Raw genomic sequence first — 24,777 nt, 5'->3', positions numbered from 1 at the left:
TAATACAATTCAAAGCTCTTGATATCAAATCAGTAATTTCTAATGCAATAAAAATTATGTATCATTCAAACATGTAGTAAAATATGTGGAGAAAAAAAGGTTTGCTCTTTACATTGTATATTGCACCAAATACATGTATATAGCTGATACTAATTATCTGTCTAATATCACACAGGGTCTGTACGTTATCACAGGGTCGTTTCTTTCTTGATATGTCTTCCCTCATGTATGTCAAAATATCTGCAAAACAGAATGCCAACAATGAATAAAATTAAGACAGAATGAAAGCACAACTCTACATCTTGATACAGTGATTGCAGCTCAATTTCAAAGGTAAGGTATACATTTAATAAATCAAATAACACTAGGAATCAAATTTATATTAATTTTTGTAATGCATCTAACTGTACATAATTATCATTGATATATAAATAATAATACATGTATTAGAATATGTATGAATACATTTAATTACTGTAAAACGAGAATATTTGGTGCACTGATTATTTTAGCACCTTTGGCACAAGAGCCCCTGAATGCTAAAATTTATTGTGAGCTAACAGATTTCTAAATATTATTTTGTATGCGTGTGTTCAAAGCTTTAACATAAGTACATGTAAATCGGAACGCGAAATTACGTAATGTTGAAGGGTAGTTGGATTTTATATACACACTATCAGTGTACATTGTAGGATCGATCGAGAAAGTTCTGCCAAATTATAATTCAATTAAACTATTGTTATTGTTACTTGATACTTATCTTAAGCATCTTCAAAGTTTGGCTTCTCGGCGTGCCAATAATCTATCGCCTCCAGGTAAACAAAGCAATCAAGCATGGTGATTGAGCTTTCAGACAATACTGTGAAATCACAAATTTTCGTGGGGGTTAATTTTCATTGTTTTCAAGATAGGAAGAGACCCACAAATTCATGTCCACCACAAAGTGTATAATAATACATACATAACTACTCAACAATTCTCAATTCTCGAATTCAAATCCCCATGAACCAGGAGTTTTTACTCAAACCACGAAAATCTGAACCCATGAAAATCTGTTATTTTACAGTACCTGATTACCGTTTATCCAAGTAACTTTCTTTCGAAGTATGCATTGTTTTAATATGAATAAAATGCATAAATACTCCACTTCTTTCATTTAAAATGAAATCAAGATAAAATTTAACATGTACTGTGCCATGTCCATGGGATTGCAACACCATGGTAAAGTTGACGAATATTTACTGATATACGGGAGTGCTATGTTATGTTTCTGTGCTTGACAAACCAAAAAGTCAAATACGAGCCTGGATAAAAAAAATATCACATTCATATAATTTAAAATTTACGGTAATTGCATCAATGCATTCCCACTTGTGTTTGCGCTAAATTACGTATGCGCCAAATTTTCTCGTTTTACAGTATGACATTAATTTAAGTTTATCCATCTAGGTATACATATTTAAGATAGAGATATAATAATACAACTGTACATGTATGGTGAATACATTTAATGATGATATTGGAGTTTATCCAATGAATATCACCATACATATTATATAACATAGATATAATACATTGTACATGTATTATGATGATATGTGTATGAATTGTGAATAGACCTCAAGGCCATAAACTGAGAACCGACTAAAGTAAAAATTTTGATTCTGAATATCCTTAGCTTTATTTAACATATGTTCAGAAAATTTTGCATAATTGTATAATATTCAAATTCCAACAAATGATGCAAATTCAGTTTTATTAGGCCATATAAAATTGAAATCTTGGTTCTCAGGCCCGCGCGCATCCGTTTTGAGGTAGCCACATTGCCGATTTTAGTGTATTTTTGATAAAATAAAAAGTTGGTATTGCGGAGACCAATCCGGGAAAAAAAATTCCGACCTCATTTGTTTTGTAGTTTAGTATTCAAATATCACTTCCGGTAGCTATTTACAATGAGATTTTGGCTACTTCATTTGAAAATACATTCGAGGACATTACCTACGATGTTTACACGCTGTTAAGCAATGGATAAAGCAGAAATTTTGATCAGAATTGGAAAGTATATCTGTGATTAAAAAATTATCTTTATGTTAAAGAAAATTCGGAAATTAAAATAAAAAAAAAAACCTCCCTCATCTACTTCATTGCCAATAAAATGAAAAATAAAATGCCGCCCTCCCGCATCTGTTTTGGAGAAAATTGGCCTGAGAACCAGGGAATTAAATTTAGATAGCCTTATCATTTGTTTTTTCAAAAGTTATATTGAATTAAAATTTTGACTTAAGTCTTTTCTCAGTTTATGGTCATTGGGCCAGATCAGAAGGTTTACCTGTCTAGTAAGATGTCTAGCCATTCTCTGTGAATGAGATTTTCTCTCCAGGACCTGGGGATAGCACTCAGCCCTAGCTTACAGCCCAATAAAGCGCCACCTACTGCAGCATTAGCATCAGAGTCACCTCCCTTTAAAAAAAAATAATGAAATCAAATTTTAAATAGACTTGCAGCATTATTTTCAAGACTTTGTTTGTATTTGGCAGTAGAACAATACCCTACAACATTCAAAATGATTACTAGTGTTAAATAATTATCAGCAAAGAATTAAACAAAAATAAGCACATTGTACTGATTACCTTTCATTAAATCTTACCCTACAAATCATAGTTTCTTAAAATGTTAGTGCAAAATTTATTTGACTTGTTTTTGTAAAAGTTACACTTCAGAAACCATAAATTTAATGCATTGAAATTGAGGCTTGGCACCTCTAAGACAATATCCTGTATGGCCTCTCGGAAGTTTTTCTGTCTCAGTGCCCAGAAGCCAGCGCCCAGGGTTTTATACGTGTAATTCGTCTTCCCCGGTTCATCTAATCTCAGGTCCTTCAGATTACTAGGATGCATAGCTCTCTTCAACTCCTTTACCTGAAAATGTTCAATTATTGCAGACTGCAGGCACGTAGTATGCAGGGGGGTGGGGGGTTGCCCCCTTTTTTTCCACCCCACCCCCCTAGGATGACTACGATAATGCATCTTGGAAAATATCCATGTTTTTGCAATGACTAAAACTTTAGTTATAAATAATTTAGAAGTGTAAGTAAAAGTTCTTTCAGATATACCTCTTCATAAGTTACTAGTAGTTTAGAAGCGTAAGTAAACGACTCGTCCACCACAGCCTCAATGTCATAACTGCCGCTCTTCTTGATTTGTCGGTCATTTCTCTGAAGAAGGAGGGCTATTGTTGTCGTCAATGCAACACAAGACGCCCGACACCTGAAAAACGTCAATTTAAAATGAAAAAAAGTATTAAATTATTACCGTAACACACAACACATAAATACATCTGTTATAACTGTATTTCTTTGTGACCTTACTCTCAAGGTCATGCACAAGGGGGTTTTATTGATTCCATATATATGTACAGGAAGTATCTCACCTAAGTATAAATTAAATATGGAGATGTGTGAGACAAACATACAATTCTCTTCCCACACAAATAGACTTGAATGGTCACCAATTTGACAATATAAATGTACCTTGGATCTGGGTGTGTGATATTACAGATGTCTAGTGTATTTTTTATCACAGTTCCGATTGTGTGGTACTGAAGAGTTCCTAAGATGGCCGTCCGTGACAAAGCACTGTTGGTGGCATTCAGTTTCCCAGAGTCTCGCCACATAATCTCAGAGGCCTAAAAATATAGATCCAACATGTCTAGAAAGAATGTTTAATTTGGCTGCATTTTTACCCAATTTTTATAATATTAATCTTTTAAATGATTTGCATTAGATGTTATTTTATCCAACAAAAATTGACTTCTTCTATCTATAATCAGTAATTATTTTAGCCATATGCATTACAATTTTTATGCATGTGTTAAGAAGCCCATGAACTTGTTAACCTTTTCTGGCTCCTCAGAAAACTGTGGGTGAGAGATGACTGCCTTTATTTGTGGACATAAGCCATTACCACAAATATCATCCAGTTCTGGAAAGCCCTTCTCTGCCCACTCCATCAAGCAACGGGCAAAATAATGGGCATTCACCTAAAAATAATGTATTTATAAAAGCTCACTCTATAAGACAAGTCACAACTATCAAAATAATAGGCATTCATTTGTCACTGTGGTTATTACATGCAATATAAATCAAAAGAATATAAACAATGAATTTTCATGATTCCATGTTGATAAAGTATGTATTTTCCAAGAAAAATCTTTACTTCACTGTTTATTACCATAAATCAAAAGAATATAAACAATGAATTTTCATGATTCCATGTTGATGAAGTATGTATTTTCCAAGAAAAATTTCTTGTTTCCCCTTGACTACAGTCAAGTACAGTGCTTCTTTCTGTTACAATTCTTACCTCTCCTTTGTTCATGACAATTGTCTGAAGTATAAGAATCATCATGTCCGACTCATCGGTCCACTCTCCTATCAGCCATTTCCGTCTGTGTGCATCAGGGACAATCTTTTTGTGGATGAGCTCTAAACTTTTGTACACTTCTCTGTACCTCTGGATAAACAAGCATTCTTTTACAAGACAGAAGACATATACGAAAATAGTACACTACTGTATTATCAGATTTAGTAGTATTTATAGATTTTGTAATGAATTAAGATTAAATTTGAATAAAACATGAAATCACACATGGTTTTTTTAGAAGGAAGTTGGAATAATTGGCATAGTATTTCTTTCTAAAACCAAATTAATTCCACATCAATAGCAAATAAAAATTGTGTGCCTCAGAGTATTACTGTAAACGTATTACCATTACATTTGGCTGTGTATTCTTTTTAGTGTCTTTGGCCAGGGATTTTCCACACACTTTTGGGAATGGGGCCCAGGCCCTTAGACAAGAAATAAATACTTAAGATGAATAAAATTGATCTTTTTCTTAATTCAGAACTATAATTTGATCCACATCAATAGCAAATAAAAATTTTGTGCATTTCACTCAAATTTCCAAACCTGAACATGATTGTATTTTGTGAATTATGACTAAGTTACCTCTGCAGTTTTTCTGCATTCAAAAATTGAATCGTATCAAAAAATTGAAGAAAGTGAAAATGAAATGTGTCTATTATCAAATTTCTCAGTGTAAAATGAATAATTTAGCATATTTTGGATGGATTATCTTCACCTAATTTAAGTAAAGTTACACATTGTTTTATTGGTTCCTTGTATCTATTTTTTTTTTCAAAAGATTTTTTGAAGGTAAAATATGACATTAAATATCATAATAAAGAGAATAAATTTTTGCAATTTTCTTGCCCGGGGCAGTTAACATATACCGTAATATCCCTAAAATTTGTAATATAAGCAATTTCTAACTATTCTAAGAGTTAATTCCCTTTTTTCTGATTCAACCTCTTTGTTATGTTTCATCAGAGATTATTGGTCTCCCCGTGGATATGTATGGTTAGTGCATTTTCTTTGTTTTGGTGCATTTGATCCAAGTGCAGGCGGATTCAGAGCCTAGTGAGAGTCTTACAAGTTATCTCTCGTAACATCTCGTTGTTTGAGATGAGGGTCTGATTTTCGTAGACTTCGGGAAAAATAAAAAGTTATAGACCATTGTGACAAGCTTGAGGAACAAAATTTTATGAAAATTGTCCTTGGGAAAATTCTTATATAAGAATAATAAAACAAAATGTTCACTCACCCATTACCATTGTAAAATTTCCATTTTTCGAATCACTGACCAAAATGACCACGTGATACTAATTTGTGTGCATAATGTATTTCTGACATCATACTTCCATAAACATCATTCAGTTTCTTTCAATGCTTTATTTTGTCTTGCATTACGAAAACTTGTAATATAGTCTCTCTCAACTTGCTATATTACGAGTTTCCGTAATTTAACTATATTGCGAAAAATAGTAATATAAGAATAATATTACGATTTCTTGTAATATTACTATATTTCGTAACATTACGATTTTTCGTATTGGACTGGACTGGTTAAGGTCAGACGAGATGTTCCTCAATATCTGTTTTGTATATCTTCGTAATGTATGAAAAATATTCAAAATTTTAATAACATTCTGATTTCTAAACCAGTTTCAAAACATCTTTAAAAAATCCAAACACTTAAACATTTAAAATTGGAAAATTATTTTTCTTCCAAAAAGGATTATATAAGGAAAACTATCCCTGGATGGTTAAATTTTTTGTGAGTAAACATGTTTAAGTAGCAATACTTCAATGACAAAATCTTTGAAAAATTTATCTAGATTATTAAGGAACGTCTCGTCTGTCCTTAATAGGGATTATACGGTACTCATAAATTTGTAACTTCAAGAATGCGCTAAATCGCCGCTAACTTGTTCAAAATTAATTTCCGCCAAATATCATAAACGCCAAATATAATACAATTACAGTATATTTCAAACTCTACCTGTTTCTTCACCTGTTCACAATATTATCATAATTGATGTATGATACACATGTCCTTGTTAATGTTATAATAATAAAGATGCTAGAAATAAGATTCAGTGGGCGTCAGTCCAAATATCTAGCCCAGCAGAATCTCCACAGAGATTAAGATAACTGATAACAACACCTTTTTAGCCTCTGTTTTTGAAAAAGTTTCTGTCAGCAATCCAATAGCATCTCCAACACAATGGCCATAAACACAGGCATACACTCTGTCAAATGTCTCATTTACCCCTTTACGTATTTGCTGAAATAATAAAAATGAAACGTTATTGTTAACCTGTTAACCTACAAACTAGTGTAACAAGACAAATCAAAATTCAAACTTTGAGGAAAAATTAATTCTTCTGTAAAATTTTGAGTACTGCTTTGTCATAAGTTTTTTCATATTCTCTAAGGGATTATCAGAGGAAGATCTTATTTCATAAACAGCTGTTTCTGAGTGTTTGGTTTGTCTTGAACTTGAACATTTTCCTTTGAAGAGGGCCACGAACTTCCCTGTTTTAGAGTGAAACTATCCACATAAAATAAGGAGAATTGAATTACTTATTTTACCTTTGAATAAGGATGATACTTTCGAGGAGTTAAAGACGAATTTAAATTCCGCGGCCTCCGGGTTGGAGTCGCCATTTTTATATGAAACAAAACCTAGAAAAGCAACCCAAGTTATTCCGATGTTAATCGTAAGTAATTTAATTTTATTTGTATTGCCTCTCAAAAATTGATTACCATTTAAAATTCAACGCATAACATTTTGAAAATTTATTATAACATACTATTGTATATCCAGCTTAATCATGATTTATTAATTAATTTCCAGTATCTCGGAATCCAAATTGAAAATTGATTGAATTTAATAAAAATGTACCTTCAACTTTAATCAATTACTCGTTCTTACCTCATGTAAACAAACATCATGGCTGCTAAATAAGCTTATTATTTTCAGACTTTGTGTAAAGTTTCTTTCAAAATCCCTTCCGTTACTAGTGCATGGTTTTGGGTGGTAAATTTGAACCTATAAAAAGCAACACAATTTTTCACAAAAGAGTTTAATTATTTTAAAATTAAAGTTATAAGAATTATTTCGCTTAGCGTTCACACGGAGAATTTAATGCGAATTAGTTTACTGCGCATTGAATTTACGCTTTTTTATAATCCGCTTCGCGGTGAACGCTAAAGCGTAAGCTAATTCGAATTAAAGTTTGACGCGTGCGTAATGGCAAAATTCAAAGTCAAATGCCACTTGTCGGTGTTCAGCTATAGGTAACTTATGCTATTTTTGGGAAAAAAAAAAATTGTGTTAAAATTAAAAAAACAGACACTTTGCCATTATGTCAAATACTATTGTATATCCAACTTAATTGATTTATTAATAAATACAGTATCTTACGGTAAATTACAAATTGATTAAATTGCTACAAAAAAAATTTTAATTGGTCATTAGTTTACTTCGCATTAGCTGTCGTGTGTTCGCAATTTAATTATTATTTTCAGACTTTGTGTAAGTTTACTTCGCATTAATTAAATTCTCCGTGTGAACAGGGCATGAATATGATGCTTTGTAATGAAAGCCGAAAGAAAACGGCAGAGCTGACTCCTTTTCTGACACCCAGGAAAACCATCGGATTTGCCACTTGGAACATCAGAACAATGTATGAAGCAGGAAGAACAGCACAGTCAGCAAAGGATATGAAGCACTATATACAGCATCTGTCTCCTAGGACTGAGCGAGACGAGGTGGCTTCAGCCTCGGACAGGAACAGCTGAGGCTGACTACTGGGGGAACATCGTTGTATTCAGGACACACCGCGAAGGGAGCCATCTCTCCGAAGGTGTAGGTCTGATGCTATCCCTGGAGGCACAACGTAATTACCATGTTAAAGAACATCTGCATTGCCACCAAACTGCAGATCCTTAACTCTAATTGTAAAGCCCGTCTTATTGTATGGTGCAGACACGTGAAGTCTGCTGAAGATCCAGACATCTTACAACAACTATCTCAGGCACATCTCAAACATCCGATGACCTAAAAGGATCTCCAACGGTGAAAGCTACGAGAGCAGAACAGGAACCAATGGACGTTCAAATAAGACAGAGAAAGTGGGGCTGGATTGGACAAACGCTATAAGGAAGTGTCATCATCCAGCATCGTACACCAGGCATGGGGCCATAAAACTTAGACAACTCACTTTTGATCTCAGTTTTACTTTTTCCGAAGGAATATATAGTGAAAAGTGAGACTGAGATCAAAAGTGAGCTAGTCTCAGTTTTATGGCCCCCAGCTAGGCCAGACCCTAAGTTTAAACCAATATAGGTCAAAAGAAAGAGAGAACGCCTAAGATGCATCTACAGGAGACGTGAGTCAGAACTAAAAGCACAGTTCATTGGATGGCCTAAGTTCCACACGAAATAATGTTCTTTAAACAATCAGAAAATGGATAAAAATGTTAGGGACCTGTGTTTTAATTAGAAAGTTGCAGGCTTAAGTAAGTATACTGTTTGTTATCTCCATACTTCATATAAAGATGCAAATGAGGAAAATAAGCGGCGGCTTTTCCTGTGCAACATTCAAAGTCTGTGGCATTAATCCTGTTCCTTTGTGGAAAAACGTTCTCTCTTCAGTATCTTCTTTTTAAATTTTTACCCTGGGTCGGTATCTGGCCTTTTTGAATCATGATCAGATGCTGTGCATGTTTTTGCGGCTATTCAGAATTTGTACTTTTTTTCTATATCTACATGTCTCATTGTTGTTTGGCAACAGATTGAGTTGTAGTTTATCCCATCTCTCCTCCAACTGATATCTAGTGATGCTTCAATGTCCTAAGCAGATAATAAACATCCCGCATTACTGTATTTACCTTTTCCAATACAATCTACCAAAATATCATCAAGTTGTCTGTTATGATTTGGTAGGTTCAAAATTTTTCCATATGGTCTTAACACAATAATACAAGAGGCCCATGGGCCACATCGCTGACCTGAGTAGCATTGGTGATGCCGATCTTTGCCCATTTTCCCCCTTCTAATACCTATCCCCCAGGGGTCATGATTTGAACAATTGAGAATCTACACAACCCGAGGATGCTCCCACATAAGTTTCAGCTTTTATGGCCCAGTGATTCTTCAAAAGAAGGTTTTTTAAAGTTTGTTCTATTCATTTCTATGTAAAACTTTGATTCCCTATTGTTGCCCCGCCCAACCCCCGGGGATCATGATTTGAACAATTTAGAATCTACACAACCCGAGGATGCTTCCACATAAGTTTCAGCTTTTATGGCCCAGTGGTTCTCGAGAAGAAGATTTTAAAAGTTTTTTTCTTATATATTTCTATGTAAAACTTGGATTCCCTAATATGGCCCCGCCCAACCCCCGGGGGTCATCATTTGATGAATTTAGAATATGCACTACCCCTGAATGCTTCCACATAAGTTTCAGTTTTTATGGCCCAGTGATTCTTAAGAAGAAGATTTTTAAAGTTTGTACCTATATATTTCTATTTAAAACTTGGATTCCCTATTGTGGCTCCGCCCATCCCCCAGGGGTCATGATGTGAACAAATTTAGAATCTACGCTACCCGAGGATGCTTTTACAAAAGTTTCAGCTTTTCTGGCCCAGTGGTTCTTAAGAAGAAGATTTTTAAAGCTTTTTCTTATATATTTCTATGTAAAAATTGGATTCCCTATTGTGGCCCCGCCCAACCCCCGGGGGTTATGATCTGAAAAATTTAAACTCAACAGTACCCTAGGATTCTTCCACATAAGTTTCAGCTTTTCTGGCCCAGCGATTCTTGAGAAGAAGATTTTTTAATGACCCCACCCCATTTTTGTATTTTCTTGATTATCTCCCCTTGTGAGGGTTCTTGGTCCTTTATTTTTCACAATTTAAATTTCCCTTTACCTAAGAATGCTTTGTATCAAGTTAGGTTAAAATTGGCCCAGTGGTTCTTGAGAAGAAGTAAAAAATGTGAAAAGTTAACAGACGGACGGATGGACGACGGACAAAATGTGATCAGAAAAGCTCACTTGAACCGTCGGCTCAGGTGAGCTAAAAAGTAAAGGAATTGAAATTTTCAAATGATTCATGTTTATTTTGCACTGCCTGAAATTTCATAATTTACTCCAAAATATCAAAATACACAATGATGCATCCCATGTAAATTTATTAAATGAAAATCAATAATTCTCCAATGAATCATCAATAAATCAGTTTACCTAGTAGTTCAATATATTTAACACAATAAAAAGGTAAATATATAAATTTGAGAACTAGTATTAATTCAATTGGGTGGTCGCATAAACATCATCAGAAGTAGTCCTCTACCCCTTTGCACAGGTAGTTAAAATGGAGGTACATTTTTCTGTTCCTGAAATTAAAAAATAATAAAATAAATGAAATTATTTACATTTACTAATTATTTTTTGACACTGGTTTAAAACATTGACATACTGATAATTCATAGTAAAGTACTAAACAGATATGGAAAATATATAGAAATGATAGGAAAAGGTAGAAAAATAAAAACAGCAACCTACAAAATACAGAAGAATCTTGATAACGGTTATGACAAACCCACAGGCACCTGACATTACATATTTTACGCATAAGAAGATAAAAAACCTATGGGTTATTATTTTTTTTTGCAAGAAAAATATAAACGTGAGGTGTCTGTGGGCATACTAAAATAAGCGGGTGAGACACATGTATTATTTCGTGCCCTCACTATAGGTGGGGACTTACCCCGTGCATAATCCAAGTAAGGGAAGAGGGGTTAGTCAGAAAACCGCTACTACTGTTTAACTACATTGTATTTCCATACAAAAATGCTGAAGAATTTTTCAATCCGTCAAAATTTTGCCTTGAATTTAATGTCATAAATTTTAGATTACCCTTCTGATACCAATGATGTCGGCTGGAACAACGATAGCCTCGTTTGACAGAACTTTTCTTCTACTAGTTGTTCAGCATGGACTATGTTTCTATGTACCTCACTCTTGTCTATAGCATACTGCAGTTCCAGGACACCATATTTCAATTCTTTAGAAATAAACCAAAAGTAATAAACTTTAATAAATATCTTTAAGAAAGAAATCAATTTGTAAAAACTCTTCTATTTAACTCAGTTGCTATAAAAGGATTTTCAAAATACTTTTCTAGCCCCCAAAATACTTCTGAAAGGTAATTAAGATTTTAGTTCACCCTTTGAAATGTATGCCCTCTTGAGTCTCCTCTCCCATAAGCACAAATATCCACCGTCTTGATTAAAACAGGTCGACTTTGCCGGACAAAGATTCATTTTACACTCGTCTAGATCCTTTTCACATTGCTTTCCGATGTATCCGCCATGACATCGGCATTCATAATTAGTCTGATTCATGATACAGGTCCCATTTTTTTGACATGGTGCTGAAAGACACTGATCGAATACGTCACAAGTTTTATCTAAATAGCCTGGTAAGCATGAACAAGAAAAAGAATCTTTTCCACTACGACAAGTTCCATTGTTGTGGCAGGGGGAACTTGAACAGTAATTGTATTCCTCGCAGTTCTCTCCCTTCCATTCATCTGGACAATCACAAGTGTAGGATGTATTTTTGTTGATGCAGATACCATCATTTCTGCATGGTAAATTTACACAGTGATTATAAATATTACAATCCTTACCAATCCATCCCTGTGGACAATTGCAAAAATATGTATCTAACAAATTTTGACAAAGCCCACCGTTTTTACAAGGATGGTCCACGCAAAAGTTATGGAGTTCGCAACGTTTTCCATACCATTCTTTGGAGCAAACGCATAAGAAAGAAGAATACCCACTATGACAAGTTCCATTATTTTCACAAACATTTACTGCACAATAATCTTTTTCCTCACATAATTTTCCTTTCCAGCCAGATTTGCATTCACAGTGATATTCAAGGCCCCTTTCAATGCATTTGCCACTATTTTGACATGGAGAACTCTTGCAGGAGTGATATTCACAAGTGAAGGTACTTTTTTCATTGATGCAGATCTGAAGTGCCCCACAGGGGTCGTCTTTGCAAAAATTGATTTCATTGCACTGAGTACCTGTCCAGTCTTCTGTGCAATTACAGACTGGTCCCAACTCTGTATCAAGACATTTTCCACCGTTTAGACAATGAAAAGTAGAGCAATCATGACATTCAAATCCGTTTAACTTGTTAACACATGTAGTGTTTTTTGGACAAGAAACATTGTTTTGACATTCATCTATGTCTTCTTCACAAAATTCCCCACTCCAGCCTTCTGGACAGGAACAATAAAATGACCCATATGTATTTGCACAAAATGCGCCATTTTTGCAGAGAGATCTAGTTATGCATTCGTTCACATCAATATCGCAATGCTGCCCAGTAAATCGATTGTCACATGTGCAGAAGAATAAATCGCCTACATCATGACATGTTGCATTATTTTTACAAGGGTCAAGAGAACAAGAATTGATATGATTTTCACAATGACGTCCTGTCCAGGTTGGTGCGCACACACACTTATAATCTCCATACTTGTTAATACAAGTCCCATGAGAACCACAAACAAAATACTGACATTCATCAATATCTTTGTCACACAGTTCACCATGGTAAAACGAAGAACATGAGCACGCAAAACTGTCAACACCATCTGCGCAGGTTGCATTGTTATGGCATGGAGTAGACGCACATTCGTTAATATCTACATCACAATCGATGCCAGTGAAGCCTTGATCACAATTGCACGTAAAAGAACCAGCACTATTTAAACAAGAGCCATGTCCATGGCAAGGATGTTTTTGTTGACACTCATCAACATCAACTGTGCAATATTCACCTTCCCATCCATTTGCACATCTGCATGATGCTGTTGCGTTTGTTATTGCAGTTGAATTTAATTGTGGATTAAATAAATGGGCCATACACTTTCCACCGTTTTCACATAACGTGGAGTTACATGGATTCACCACATCACAATCATCTCCAATCCATTCAGGATCACAATCACAGGAATAAAGATAATCTTTAGCGGCGTGACAACTTCCGTGTAGACAGGTGTTGTTTTCACAAGCATACGTTTCACAGTAATTCCCCGTCCATTCTGGGTGGCATTTACAAACATAAGAATCTGCTAAGCTCTGACAAGTTCCCATAGAGCCACAAGAAGACTTATAACAGTAATCCCTAATTGTGCAATTTTCTCCTATCCAGCCAGCAAAACATGAACAATGCACTTGCATATCAACTTGTAAACAATGACCATGTTGTCCACAAGGTTGAGAAGTGAAACACAGATTTTCCTTCTCACAAAGCTGCCCTGTCCACGCACTAGGACACGAACAGGTAAATGAGTTAGCCTGATTGTGACATGTGCCATTATTAATGCACGGATTAGTGTAACAATAATCTGTGGTTTCACAAAATTGACCATAAAATCCGTCTTTACAAGAGCAAGTGTAGTTGAGTAAACTGTTCTTGCAAATCGCACCATTCTGACATGAAATATTTGCACAATGATCTATCTCATCGCATGAAGCACCTGTCCACCCAGTGTAACAAGAACAGTTATATCCGATGTCTGTGTCTTTACATGTACCATGATACCCACATGGTTTTTTCAGGCAGTGGTCAATTCTATCACAGTTGCTTCCTGCCACCCCAAATGGGCATTCACAAGAATATCCCATTTTATTTTCCATACATACTCGAGGGGCATCACAAGACGATGATTTACAGTGCTGAGTTAAGTCACACATTCTTCCAGAAAATCCAGGATCACATACACACAGAAAATCAGTGCCACTGTTAAAACATGTTCCATGATTAGAACAAGATATATTATGGCAGTTATTATAATACTGGCATTCTGAGCCAGTCCATCCAGCATCACATTCACACAAATAGTAGTTCTGCCCATTGGATGGTATTATTAATTTACGACAGGTTCCATGGCCATTACATGTTTGATTGAAACAATAGTCATATTTGCTGCATTGTTCTCCATAAAAAGAACCAATACAAGAACAGTTATATCCAGAATCAGTATTACTACACAGCCCTGAATTTTTGCAGGGATTACTAGCACAATAATCACGTTTGTCACAAAGATCTCCAGTAAAACCAAATAAACAGTGACATGTATAGCTGGTATATGTATTTGAACAGTTTCCGTGTTGACATGGATTGTTATAACAATGATTATTCAGCTCACAATTCTTACCAAGATACTGAGACCTACACTGACATGAATAACCGTTTGGCCTGTTTTGACATTGTCCACGATTATTACAGTTCTGTCGAAAACAGTAATCGTACGTGCTACAGTTTTGTCCCATAAAATGATCATTGCATGAACAATTATATCCAGACGCGGTATTTATACAATATCCAGAATTTTTGCAAGGATCAATTGCACAATAATTTACTTTATCACAAAGTTCCCCCATGAAGCCTTTAGCACAGTGACACGTGTAATTTGTTCCAGATATCACACATGTAGCACCATTTTGACACTGGTTGTTAGCACACGAATTTTTTATGGAACAATCAGGGCCGGTATATCCATTGTTACACGTACACACAGCTTTACCATGCTGAACATGACAATGCCCATGCTTTTTACACGTATCACCATGACATTGGTGAGCAGTCAACGATTCACAGTTTTTACCAGTTGTTCCAGTTTTACACAGACACGAGTAACTCCCGATCTTGTTGACACACTCTCCTCCATTACAAGGCTCCAGAAGACATTCATCCTCATCAAGCTGACACCGCAGACCATAAACAGAGGAAGGACAGGTACAAAGGAAACTACCAGCTGTATTTGTACAGGTACCGTGTCCACAAAATACTGAAACAGCACATTCATTGATGTCCTGATCACAGTTATTTCCATTCCATCCTACAATACACGTTTATACACTTATGTTTGATATTTATTATATTATCATTTGAAATCATTTTTAAATAAAAAAAACTAGCTTTTTATATGGTTATATGGGTATCTAAACAGACTGGGACTTCCATATTTCAATCCTTGTTGACCTCTTGATGTCGCTGTAATGAATATAATTCTGTCACATTTGGTTAATTCGAAAACAATATACTCTGCTATATTCGTAATGCGTTACTAGTATATTTGTATGAAAAATTTCTTAAAGTATTTATAGCTAATTCTCAATTTTATCAAATATGAATACAAAACATATATTCAGGGATGAATAAAATACAAAAATTACCGGGGGAAGGGGGGGGGGGAGCAAACGTTTTCGAAAAAAAAAAACAAGAATTTCAAATTTAAATACATGTACTAACAAAATTTATGTCAGTTTCATGTTTTCAAAAAAAAAAAAAAAATAATCTTCCAGAATTCGCTTTAAAATATGTTTTTTTATATATTGATGAGGACTACAAAATTTGATCGCCATGACAGGAAATTCTATATATCCAAAAACATATGCGTAAAATTTGTAGAAGGATTTGTGAAAAATTTAGCTAGGGATTGCAAAAATCTTCGCTATATCCATAACTTTGCTATATCCGTGTTCACACTAAATGAATTTTACTGTATATAAGATGATAAATGCCGAACAAAACCAAATTACCTTAAAAATTAGAAATTGATCCATAAAAGCACATGCTCGAAATAATTAATGGAAAGAAAAATATTGGCATTATTCAAATTCTGTGTCCAAAACTTGTCTCGCAGTTTAATTTATTCAGTCTGTACGATGGGTGATCACAAATTCTATATTCTATCTCTATATTTACAAAACCACAAAGAAGAATAAATCACAATGAGATTTCGCGCACACGGTGTCATGATACATGTTCCATAAATAGCATATGTAATGATATGTTTTGCTCCGTGTTTGTGACGTTACAATGTGAAAATGACATGTAGACAAGAGGCCCCTTGGCCACATCGCTCATCTGCGTAGCTTTGACCATGTTGTTCTTTACCAGATTCCACCTAATTATACTTATTGTGACCCCGCCCTACCCCACGGGTCATAATTTGGAAAATTTAAACTCTACATTACCCGAGGATGCTTTCGCATAAGTTTCAGCTTTTCTGACCCAGTGGTTCTTGAGAAGAAGACTTCAAAAGATTTTTTCTATTTATTTCTATGTAATACTTTTGATTCCCTTTTGTGGTTTCGCCCTACCCCCGAGGGGTCATGATTTTTACAATTTAGAATGTACACTACCATATGATGCTTCCACATAAGTTTCAGCTTTTCTGGGCAAGTGATTCTTGAGAAGAAGAAGAGTTTTTAATGACAAGTATGCTTTGTACCAAGTTTGGTTAACATTAATATTGGCCCAATAGTTCTTGAGAAGAAGTCGAAAATTTGAAAAGTTTACAGACGGACGGACAGCTAGACAGACAGCTAGATAGACGGACGGACGACAAACAAAATGTTATCAGAAAAGATCACTTGAGCTTTCGGCTCAGGTGAGCTAATAACTTGTGACAAAAATGGTTGAATCAGTCGTATTCGAGCAACGAACGGCCGTAAAGTTAAACGTATATCTTGGAAATTCCTATGCAGAAGTATTATTAATTTGTACACGGTTTATGAAGACAAAAGACTTGTCAGATGTTAAGATATTGATTGGATTAGTTGTTTTAATGAATGAAGGGAGATGGTAAAAATGATGTTTAATTGTTCTATTGCCCAGTGAAAGCAAGCTTGGGAAGAGGTGTGTCCTTAGCTAAGCAATTAGATATAAAATATCGCTTACAATAGGATAAAAGTAGAATATATTAACAACATTATATACATTAAACCCCTAAAATATCGTTTACTTCTATCATATGGGATATGATAAAAAGGAGGCACTCATACATAATCTAGGTTAAATAAACGACGCTCATAAGACGTATGAGTCGGTTTATGATAGTCACCATGCGCATTCTGGAAAAGGTAACCCTTATCTATCAAAACTATTGCTGAGATTTGGCCATTTCTTACAAATGGGTAGACTTGCTCAAGTCTCTTTGTTTTTATAGTTTATTTACGAGGGCTGTTTAATAAATAATGTCCTCGGTGCTCAGAAAGAAGCAAAAGACACTCTCTTCAATGATTAAGTCTTCATGGTTTTACTTATCAATCTCTTTTAATTAAAACACACGTCCGTAACATTTTTTTTATCCAACTTCTGTTTTTAGAACTCATTTTTGGGTATGACCCTTAGTATACTGGAAAATGGCAGATCCAATGATTTGCTGGACTTGTTTCTTCCTTCTGGAAGGTGTTTTTTTAAAGTTTGGAAATAGAAACAATTCAAAAGGTGAAAGATCTGGCGAATATCGTTAATGTGAGCAAACATTAACTTTCTGTTTATCCCGAAAACCCCTTTACTCTCCAGGGCGTGCGGGTTTGGACGCTGTCATGAAGGAATTCATTGTCGTGGATTCCTGATTCTGGGTCCTTCGTCTAATAAACCTTTCCATTTTTTGCAAAAAATTGCTTTCTAGACTCCTCCAGAAATTAAATTGTCTTCCCGCATACGAAATTGAACAATAATTCCGCTAATATATAAGAAAATGGCATATAAATCTGTCTTTAGTTTTTGCATACCTCTGCTCTTATGGTAAATTTAGCTTTGAGGATTTTAAGCAATAGATTCATGTTCCAATATCTGTTTGAATATAAAACAAACGTGGATAATTACAATTACTGATATTTTAAAATAATTGTTAAGAGTTTCGTGCATGCTGTCGTTTTCATTCATTTTTTAAAATATAGGGTGACCTTTGAGTACCAAACATTTCTTAAAAACAGTGTAAACTTCTCCCGATATGATGTCTATAACATTTGCTATGTGTCATAAAGTCAATCATACATTATCAAATATTATTTGTTGAAATTTGACGAATAGTACGTAAGTTGTTACAATTTTTGTTGGTAAGGACGGTACCCATTTTTGATGGCCATTATATATTTTTTTATCATTGAAATCCACCTGCTCATTTGTCTATAAGACAGGTATTGGTTGCTATAAATGTCACATGTTTCAGTGAATATTTCTTTGGGATTTTCAACAAGTTTTACAGCAGCTATAATGAGGCTTTTATTTTCACTCTCGTTTACTGATTCTTTACCATTCATTTATAATGCAATGTCTCGAATAGCCCTTGTTTTCCAGCTTCTAACGATAAAACAATGTGATGGAAAGTGGTCACATAAACTGTTATAAATTCATTAAAATTCAATAATGATAGAAATTCAAGTTTAATGTTATATGATATCTGTAATGTATGTCGTACAGTTCAGGACATTATTTATTGAACAGCCCTCGTATTTAATATATATATATATATATATATAGGGAAAATGTTGTAGAAGTCCATGGTATAGGTTAAGTTATAAATCAAAATTAAATCGAAGATAAACAAACAAGTTTACGTTTAATTTTTTACACTAAGCGCTTTCGCCGTTACCACCGGTTAGAACGCCGCATTCGGGGTGGCGGTGGGGCGTGACTCGGGGTGGCGGCACCGAAGCGAGAAAAACACCATCAAGGTGTGTTTACCTGAATTTTTTTCATATGTTGAGACGTCTTAGACCAGAAAATTGTATGCTACGGAAGAGAACAAATATCAACGTACCTCTGACTGTTTAAAGCAGCCTTTGAGAGTGCTCCGTTTTCTCAAACACTCCTCCTCACTTTTCGGGGTATCAACGTTTTCGACTTCTGACATGATATTCTGTTTCAAAATTGACCTCAAAGGGGTTTTTTCCTCACATCTTCAACAGTAATGAAGTTGTACGATAGAATTTAACTTCAGTCCTACTTTAAAAGTCAATATATGTTACTAATTAAGCCAATTTAGGCTTCAAACTCTATGCGACGATCGGGGTGGCGGTTGTTATGCCCTGCGGGGTGGCAGCATGTCCGAGAAATAAGGATTATATTTTCATTCAGCGTTCTCCTGGCCCCCTTGCGAGACAAAAAAGATTCAGATCACTTAGAGAAATTTAGATTATGGCATGGCATGATGTTATAAATGTGGCTATGTCAAACTTTAAGAAGTTTATTTTTATAATTTAAAGTCCGAACTGAACAAGGAATAGACACTTTATAATCATACAATGTAGTGGTGCGTATTGCTATATACAATTGTACATTGAATGAACAAAAGTCCATGTTAAGCAGAATAATCAAGATATTTTCAATCACAATTTTTATGCACATATAAACATCTTTGTATTTGTCCCTAATTATAAACTGACAAAACAACAACTGGGTGACTGTTGTTACATTATCATATTGTGATAATCTGTTTATTCGGGACATACGTTTATGGCACGCCAAATTCATAAAAATGAGTTAAACATAGTTTCACAATCGATAAACTAGGTTTATCGTTTGTAAACTATAGTTTACGGACTGTAAACTGTAGTTAACGACGTTAATCTATATTTTACATCTGTAAACCGTAGTTAACGCGATAATCTATGTTTCGCAACCGTAAACTATACTAAACACCGAAAACAATCATTTGCGATTGCAAAACAGATTATCTGATAAATACAGTTTCACGATTTGTAATCTATAGTTTACAAACCGTTAACTACTGTTAACGATCTGATAAATATAGTTTCACGATTTGTGAAACTATGATTAACAACTCTTAACTATAGTTTACGATTGTAAACTATAGTTTACAAACGTGAATCTATGTTTATCAACAAAATCTATTGTTAACGCTTATTACAGACAGATAAACTTAGATTATCATTCGTGAACTATAGTTAACAACCGTTAAATATAGTTTTACAGATGAAAACTATACTTAACGAATCGTTTACTATGCTTAACGAATCGTTAACTATAGTTTACGGTTTGTTAACTATAGTTTACAATCGATAACCTTATCAATTGTGAAACTATGTATATCTCATTTTTGTGTATTTGGCGTGCCATATATGTTCATAGGCTCATAGCCGAAAGATATGAAATTAACTGAAATTGTCGATTTATGTGTATCACACTAAATGCTAAAATTGGCCAAACCTTCTGCACTTAATTAATGCGTTTTACAAGAAGTTGACTTGTAAAATGCATTAATTAGGTGCATAAGTCTTAGCCAATTTTTATAAAGCCCCAAAATTGACTAATTATGGGCAAAAAACTGGAAAATCTGTCATAGATGATCGCTATCCATTCCTATATCTTTTAATTGGGGCGAGAAGGGGGGTATCCCATCCACTAAATGCAAAACAAAAAAATAATTTCACCTTAAGTAATCCCAATACGGCCCTCAATAATGGACAAAACCTTTACCATACATTAGCTTCAGAAGAAAAAAATGAAAGGAGTGATGCTAATTGAAAGAGAACAAAATTCAAACCTGGAAAAAAATTAGACAAGCAAAAGAAGTAAATTATTCAAATGCTAAATCCCGTTTCTTGGGGGAGGTGTTAGGATAGATCAATATATATTCTTTCAGTACCATTTTCTTTTTCAAAACCCCATGCACAACTCACCCTTCTTTGAATGCACTGTAACCAAAAAAAATAGAATACTATTATACGCGAGAATCAAATTTTCGCGAACACACTGTCTCGCGTAATTACTCGAAAATAAAGCTCTAGCGAATAAAAAGTGATTTCAGTAGCACATAAATTGTAATTTTCTAGGTTTGTTTGTATCGTCTGTCCTTAAATTATACTAGTATTTCATCGGGGGGGGGGGGGGTGGTTGAATCTGAGGAAATCAAACTCTATATTTACTATACAGATTAGGACCCCCCCTCCCCGAAAATTGACGCTGCTGTGGGATTTCCCTAGGGGAAATTCTACTCTAGAGCCAGCTTTCCGCCGGAAAGTCTACTTAAGAGCCAGTTTTCCTGGAGGGGGGGGGGGTTTAGGGGGAAAGCCTACTCTACAAGACCGGTAACATACATAATTATGTATGTGTTGGAGTAAAAACGTCTTTGAGCCCCCCCCCCTCCCCCCTTAACATGGGACAAGAAAAATGTTCAGGGATAAATATAATTTGAAATAACATGATTTCCATTCAACTGTTCCATTCAACTGTTAAGTTTTCACTAACCTAGTGTTGTAACAACACATCAATAAAACAAACCATAGTCGTTTTTTACCAAATTTTCTTTTCGTGTTTATTATTCTTTGAAGTTAACTATTTTTGTCATATCTTTTTGCCAATCGCAGATCAGATAATTAACACTCCAACAATATAATCAGATCACTCGTTTTGTACAAGACATCTGGCAATTTTTTTTAAATACAATCTTTTAAATTATCTACAGATATTTCTCAATGAAGCAAGCTTTGCTGGAAAATATTCCTGGAAAAACATCATGAGCCAATCAATGCACTACTATCAAATCTTAGCCTGGACAACCAGAACCGAAATGGACAGTGACTTTGTGATATTTCAAGATTGACATCCCTCCATCATCCCTAAAAGAATACATAAATTCGAGTTTTCTTTTGAAGAAATGAAACCGATAAAATTTGTCGCAAAATTATGGACCACAGTGTGAACAGAACCCCTGCCCACCCCCTTATATTAAATCTTTCTTCATAAATGAATTACTAAATTATTTATACTTTTTCATCATGTGTGCAATAGGTAAAAATCGTAAAAATCCCAAAACAATCGCTCCACAAAAATACCTCTCTCTTATAATGTAAAGTGGTTTATACTGCTTTATTTGGAATTTTGTTCAAAACTTAAATGTTGCAACTGCACGTATAAAGCAATACGCACTGATCATGATAAAGTACGTGTTAATTTCTTGCTCAGTTCGGACTTTAAATTATAAAAATAAACTTCTTAAAGTTTGACATAGCCACATTTATAACATCATGCCATGCCATAATCTAAATTTCTCTAAGTGATCTGAATCTTTTTTGTCTCGCAAGGGGGCCAGGAGAACGCTGAATGAAAATATAATCCTTATTTCTCGGACATGCTGCCACCCCGCAGGGCATAACAACCGCCACCCCGATCGTCGCATAGAGTTTGAAGCCTAAATTGGCTTAATTAGTAACATATATTGACTTTTAAAGTAGGACTGAAGTTAAATTCTATCGTAAAAATTTATAACTGTTGAAGATTTGAGGAAAAAACCCCTTTGAGGTCAATTTTGAAACAGAATATCATGTCAGAAGTCGAAAACGTTGATACCCCGAAAAGTGAGGAGGAGTGTTTGAGAAAACGGAGCACTCTCAAAGGCTGCTTTAAACAGTCAGAGGTACGTTGATATTTGTTCTCTTCCGTAGCATACAATTTTCTGATCTAAGATGTCTGAACATGTGAAAAAAATTCAGGTAAACACACTTTGATGGTGTTTTTCTCGCTTCGGTGCCGCCACCCCGAGTCACGCCCCACCGCCACCCCGAATGCGGCGTTCTATCCGGTGGTTACGGCTCTTCAGAGTGTAACAATGATAATAAAAACAATACAACTTCGTTGTTATGACGTCGTTATTATGACGTCACAAAGGCAGCGTTATACATTGGCACAGGTAAATGTCAAAAAAGCGCCAAATGTATAGAGTTAAACACATGTACATTGTAATAAAATGGACCATTTCTTTAGAGCTAAAATGTTCAATTTACATTTAATTTAGGATGAAATAATTTAACAAAATAATCTTCCTTGGCCCTCCGTAATTGTTCATTATCTTCTGTGATTTTATAAAATGGAAATATCAAAAAGTTTCCATTCGCACATGAATCAAAATGTTCACTGCAAGGTGTATTCCTGACGGAGGGGTCTCGTATTTGTTGTTTATGGACTCTTACACGGTCAGCTAGTTTGTTACCGGTCTGTCCAATATAGTTTTCCCCGCATGAAGTACAAGTCATACAGTAAATTAAATTTCTAGTTTTGCATGACATATTCGCATTGACGGTAAACGTTTTACCACATTTAAATGTAAAATTTTCTCCGGTTTTTAAATAAGGGCAGGTTCCACACAGGGGATCCATACATTTGGCTACAGTGCGTTTTTCCTCATCCGATGAGAATCTGGCTCTTGTTAGGAGTTTCTTTAGGTTTGGAGGTTGGCGTCGGCTATAGATGATGCTCTTCGGGTCAATTAATTCCTTTAAATTTTGGGATTGCTGTAAAATAGGAAAACACTGTTTTACGGAGTTATATATATTAAGGTTCCGTGGGTTATGGGTAACGACCAGCGGGATTTCCTTATTGTTTTCCTGGCGTCCTCGTCTAGTAGAACGGAGATCTGCAGTCGGTATTGACTTGGCCTTTTCAATTGCTATATCTATTAAGTCATTAGGATATTTTTGTCTGAGCAAAAATGCTTTTAATTCCTGTAGACGGCCATTTCTTCTGGTTTCATCTATGACAATGGTATTTAATTCTTGCCACCCGTCACACGTTAAACGTAACATACCTTTTAATATGGCAAGACGTGTTTGTACCATTGTCATAGATGAAACCAGAAGAAATGGCCGTCTACAGGAATTAAAAGCATTTTTGCTCAGACAAAAATATCCTAACGACTTAATAGATATAGCAATTGAAAAGGCCAAGTCAATACCGACTGCAGATCTCCGTTCTACTAGACGAGGACGCCAGGAAAACAATAAGGAAATCCCGCTGGTCGTTACCCATAACCCACGGAACCTTAATATATATAACTCCGTAAAACAGTGTTTTCCTATTTTACAGCAATCCCAAAATTTAAAGGAATTAATTGACCCGAAGAGCATCATCTATAGCCGACGCCAACCTCCAAACCTAAAGAAACTCCTAACAAGAGCCAGATTCTCATCGGATGAGGAAAAACGCACTGTAGCCAAATGTATGGATCCCCTGTGTGGAACCTGCCCTTATTTAAAAACCGGAGAAAATTTTACATTTAAATGTGGTAAAACGTTTACCGTCAATGCGAATATGTCATGCAAAACTAGAAATTTAATTTACTGTATGACTTGTACTTCATGCGGGGAAAACTATATTGGACAGACCGGTAACAAACTAGCTGACCGTGTAAGAGTCCATAAACAACAAATACGAGACCCCTCCGTCAGGAATACACCTTGCAGTGAACATTTTGATTCATGTGCGAATGGAAACTTTTTGATATTTCCATTTTATAAAATCACAGAAGATAATGAACAATTACGGAGGGCCAAGGAAGATTATTTTGTTAAATTATTTCATCCTAAATTAAATGTAAATTGAACATTTTAGCTCTAAAGAAATGGTCCATTTTATTACAATGTACATGTGTTTAACTCTATACATTTGGCGCTTTTTTGACATTTACCTGTGCCAATGTATAACGCTGCCTTTGTGACGTCATAATAACGACGTCATAACAACGAAG

The 24,777-nt window shown here is 35.0% G+C and overlaps 2 protein-coding genes across 2 annotated transcripts; both read right to left on the bottom strand.

Moving 5' to 3' along the window:
* Window positions 1-7,087, bottom strand: LOC134255219 (ADP-ribosylarginine hydrolase Tri1-like). Its single transcript, XM_062737731.1, has 9 exons — window positions 6,993-7,087; window positions 6,565-6,684; window positions 4,362-4,511; window positions 3,895-4,038; window positions 3,530-3,684; window positions 3,113-3,266; window positions 2,760-2,918; window positions 2,330-2,460; window positions 1-240 (listed from the first exon to the last, which is right to left on the bottom strand). The coding sequence occupies exons 1-9, from the start codon at window positions 7,065-7,067 to the stop codon at window positions 189-191; spliced, it is 1,140 nt and encodes a 379-aa protein (XP_062593715.1). The 5' UTR covers window positions 7,068-7,087; the 3' UTR covers window positions 1-188.
* A 3,436-nt stretch (window positions 7,088-10,523) lies between these two features.
* Window positions 10,524-23,869, bottom strand: LOC134255260 (neurogenic locus notch homolog protein 1-like). The gene is made up of 4 exons (XM_062737775.1): window positions 23,347-23,869; window positions 11,635-15,336; window positions 11,325-11,472; window positions 10,524-10,801 (listed from the first exon to the last, which is right to left on the bottom strand). The coding sequence occupies exons 1-4, from the start codon at window positions 23,867-23,869 to the stop codon at window positions 10,741-10,743; spliced, it is 4,434 nt and encodes a 1,477-aa protein (XP_062593759.1). The 3' UTR covers window positions 10,524-10,740.
* Between the last annotated feature and the right edge of the window lie 908 nt (window positions 23,870-24,777).

The sequence above is a fragment of the Saccostrea cucullata genome, unplaced genomic scaffold (assembly GCF_032062105.1).
Source record: "Saccostrea cucullata isolate Sc308-1 unplaced genomic scaffold, CSIRO_AGI_Scuc_v1 ctg127, whole genome shotgun sequence".
Classification (NCBI taxonomy): domain Eukaryota; kingdom Metazoa; phylum Mollusca; class Bivalvia; order Ostreida; family Ostreidae; genus Saccostrea; species Saccostrea cuccullata.
This window is presented reverse-complemented; position numbering and strand designations above follow the sequence as displayed.